The sequence below is a fragment of the Opisthorchis viverrini genome, assembly GCF_000715545.1.
Source record: "Opisthorchis viverrini unplaced genomic scaffold opera_v5_12, whole genome shotgun sequence".
Classification (NCBI taxonomy): domain Eukaryota; kingdom Metazoa; phylum Platyhelminthes; class Trematoda; order Opisthorchiida; family Opisthorchiidae; genus Opisthorchis; species Opisthorchis viverrini.
The window spans coordinates 3,364,279-3,367,879 of NW_008751668.1; the positions used below are offsets into that span (position 1 = coordinate 3,364,279).

Genomic DNA, 3,601 nt, shown 5'->3' on the forward strand with positions numbered 1-3,601 from the left:
AGAGGCCAGCAACTACTAGCATTAAGAGCAAACTTTTGGGAGAAAAGACTACACGAATAGGTAAAATTATGGGTAACTTTCGCCTGATATATATTCCTGATGTCAGGTATCGACAGCAGGTTTACTTGTAGTAAAAGCTAGCCGCACACTGCCCTTAGTGAGTAGGAATTTCTACTTAAAACGCCAGCTGAAGAGAGCAAAGCCAGCAGGCTCGGTGTCATGGGTGAAGGTCAAAAGAAAAGCGGCATTGTCCCACTGGCTGACAAAAACCAAGCAAGTCAGTTCCATGAAACAGTTTCCATTAATTTTTTATGTAAATTTGGTTCCGGGTCAAACGAACGAGTTAAGGTAAATCGAAGACGCTAGTCGTTGTTGGTCGGTGCTGCAACATAACTGGGAATGATAAGTGTTCATTTTTTACTGCCGGTCTCGACACTGTGAAACACCTGTTTTATACCTATGCAGTGCGAACTGGGAAAAAGAAAAACCTGAATCTCACAGTAAACAGAAGCCCTCCTGTATGAAACTACTCACAAGGTTGCTGAAAACGCTTCGACAGCCCACGACCGGTTTCGCCCTTCTTGGGGCTCCTCAGGTAGGCGCAGTTCCCTAGTTTCCGTCAATCTTATGTTTTACTTGAACCCAAATTGGGCTGTTTTCAAGAAAACATACTGTGATATCTCGAATATTGTGCCAATTGAATCATGAGGCGGCCTGTGTGCAGCACATTCAGTTGCAGAACATCATAGATCAGTTGAGTCTTTCGTGGAAATCAAATTGAAATGCAAATGAGTGTATTTCTCGAGAATTCCTCCTGCTTTGTACGTTTTGGGTAACCAAACATCTGTCCTTCATTCTCTAGGTGGATATTCCAGTGAGCAGCCAGCAATGTTTGAGCCTCAGAATCATAGCTCATGTTGACTGGCTTCAGTTAGAAAACGAGTGTTCGGCTGCACTGCGGGGACTTCATTCGAAAAATGTGTCCAGCACAAAGAGCTGCGTTGGTTAGGCCATGCATTGCGCATGCCGAACCATAGTTTACCGAAGAGATCAGTGTACTCCGTGACCCATCCAGAGTGGCAGAAGCACACAGATGACCTGTCAGAAGTGTGTGAAAGAGATTACGGAAGTCTGGGTGCTGTCGGTGCAACTGGACTTCCAGGGTGGGGATCGCGTTACCCCCACTGCGTCTGGTTGGAGACACTGCAAGATATGGCTGATAGTCAACGTTAATGGCGTTCGTGTTGTCAGTTTCTATCCAGCTTGCCTGAATGAGTGTCTTGGGGGTGTAGGCATCTCGGAATGACTTTAGTAATCTAGCACTAAGTCCCTTTCCCATCCACTTGTATTCTTTTCTTCGCAATATGGCTTTCAAATGAATCACGACTGTACGTCAGCGAAGCATTCCTGTTTCACCCTGATGCTAATCCGTTGTTGATGATGATGATGATGACGATGCATGTTTGAGTCAAAAGATACACTACAGTTGCCTAAGAACTTAAAAGTCCTGGGTTGGTGTTCCTGGCTGCTAGGTCAACTTGGCTACTAGCCCTTTTTGGGCCAATTTCCGTACATTTGTCTTCGAATAAAACATCCTAATCCACCGTTCTCAGCTAAAGGATGCTTTCGTCAGAAATCAAATCTGAAATCTATTCATCTTATCACCACCAAGTTTCTTGGCATACCGAACAAATGTTTACAGATTTGGATGGGCAGTTTTTATTTCCTCGCATCTAAGTGACATGGTTGTCTCCTTCTGGTTCTTCCACATTCTTTCGATGAAATGGTCCTCATTACCAAAAACGTTCGTAATATCTTCGTCATTTTCAGCGGAATAACGTTAGGTTTATTTACTAGATAACTAGTTGAACTAGTTATATCCAACGACCAGTTCAGTTGCACTGCTGGAATTTCGTCTTGTGTGCTCATCATTTGGTAAGCCGTAGAAGTTCTGCGTAAGCAATCTTATGGACACGTACTAGCTGATACTCATATGGGATTGGAACCATTCCGAAGGTGTTTTGTCATGCCTACTTAGACAGCGACTTCCAAACTTGACCTCTGGCATCACTTCAATATCTTGGCTGATCTAACGATTGTAGTTTTGAGTTCAACTCTGCCTTGTTTTAGGAACTGGATGGATTTGCTATGCCTCTAGAATCTGCATTCACTCTATATCAATGTATTGTCCAGCCACTCAGTAGTGACCCTAACAGTTGCCACTTTGGTCAACCGAAACGGGTTGCATCCATTTCTGCTATCTGCAACACTAAATAAACATGAATTGTCAATGACCACTTCATGAAATCCGGTTAGAAAGCAGAACGTGAAGCGCTATTGGTCACTAGAACGCTAATGGAAAATGAAAAAAGTCTCAGTAGCGAAGCTACCAAGTGCTACTCGCCTAAAGACAAAAGAAATGATGAACTCTTACGTGTCTCAGTAGCGAAGCTACCAAGTGCTACTGGCCTAAAGCAAAAAGAAATAACGAACTCTTACGTATATCTGCTTTCGTTATAAGACAATAAATGACTGCATCACTGGTTGTAGTGTTTATTGATGAACTGTATGGTGAATTTCGTCAACAGCCCACGACCGGTCTCGCCCTTTTTGGGGCTCATCAGGTAGGCGCAGTCCCCGGGTTTTCTGTCAACCTTATGTTCTACTTGAAACCAAATTGCCCGAAATTAGCGAAATACACTCAGTTGCAAACTAATCTGGTTTTTCGAGAGACCCACCTAGAGCCCAGCTGAATCTCTCATTTGTGATGTTCTCAGGCAACAAATAGTCCTATGACCATATAACAGTGACCTAATTGACCCTGCAAAGTTTCCTGCCACGGCCCTGTATGGTGACATACAGGGGTCTTTGGAGTAGCCTGTTGACCAAAATGGCTGCTAGCACCATGCATTATCGGGTACTTACTTGAGTTCTAAGAATTCAGGCTGAACAGTTCAAGGGGAACGGTCAGAGTGTCCATCACGGATGGGATATTCTCATTTGGAGGAAGCGCTGATTCGCTAAACGCCATTGGATCCCTTGATAAGAGCTTACATTTCAAATCGATTGATTTCATTTAAACAGAAAATAAAGATGGAAACACTAGTGCGCCTCAATGTGAACACATTTGTCAGTCTCCCTGATAGGATCATATTCTGATTCTGTTCGGCTCACACACACGGCATAAAACTACGCTTCTGCAGGGTTGGATTCTTTCGGTAAGAACCGGTTATCGGCATGTCAGGCTGGACGGGTGCGTCACATCAAAAGACGCAATTGTTGTCAACACTGTAGTGAGTTCGTGGGGATAAGGATATCGAAAGGCTATTCACAGCGTATTTTGATTGGAAAAATGATGTCGGGCGGTTGGGAATTTGTCCGTAACCTTTGGTTCACAACTGTTACTTAGTAATCAGAACTTCAAATTAAAATTGAAGAACGGAAAAAATATACGGAAAAATATGTCTCGGCTGACCTGATCAGGTGCATACTGATCCTGCTAAAGAAAGGACATCATCATCATCATCATCATCATCATCATCATCATCATCATCATCATCATCATCATCATCATCATCATCATCATCGCCAGCATCATCAT

At 43.3% G+C, this 3,601-nt stretch overlaps 1 protein-coding gene across 1 annotated transcript in view; it reads right to left on the minus strand.

Moving 5' to 3' along the window:
- Positions 1–673: 673 nt before the first annotated feature.
- T265_12734 (hypothetical protein) overlaps positions 674–3,601 on the minus strand; it is a gene marked incomplete at both ends in the record, with an annotated part of 13,717 nt that continues 10,789 nt past the window's right edge. Inside the window, 2 exons of the mRNA XM_009165174.1 lie at positions 674–760; positions 1,043–1,386. Coding sequence (XP_009163438.1) covers positions 674–760; positions 1,043–1,386 — 431 coding nt within the window. The remainder of the gene's footprint in view (positions 761–1,042; positions 1,387–3,601) is intronic.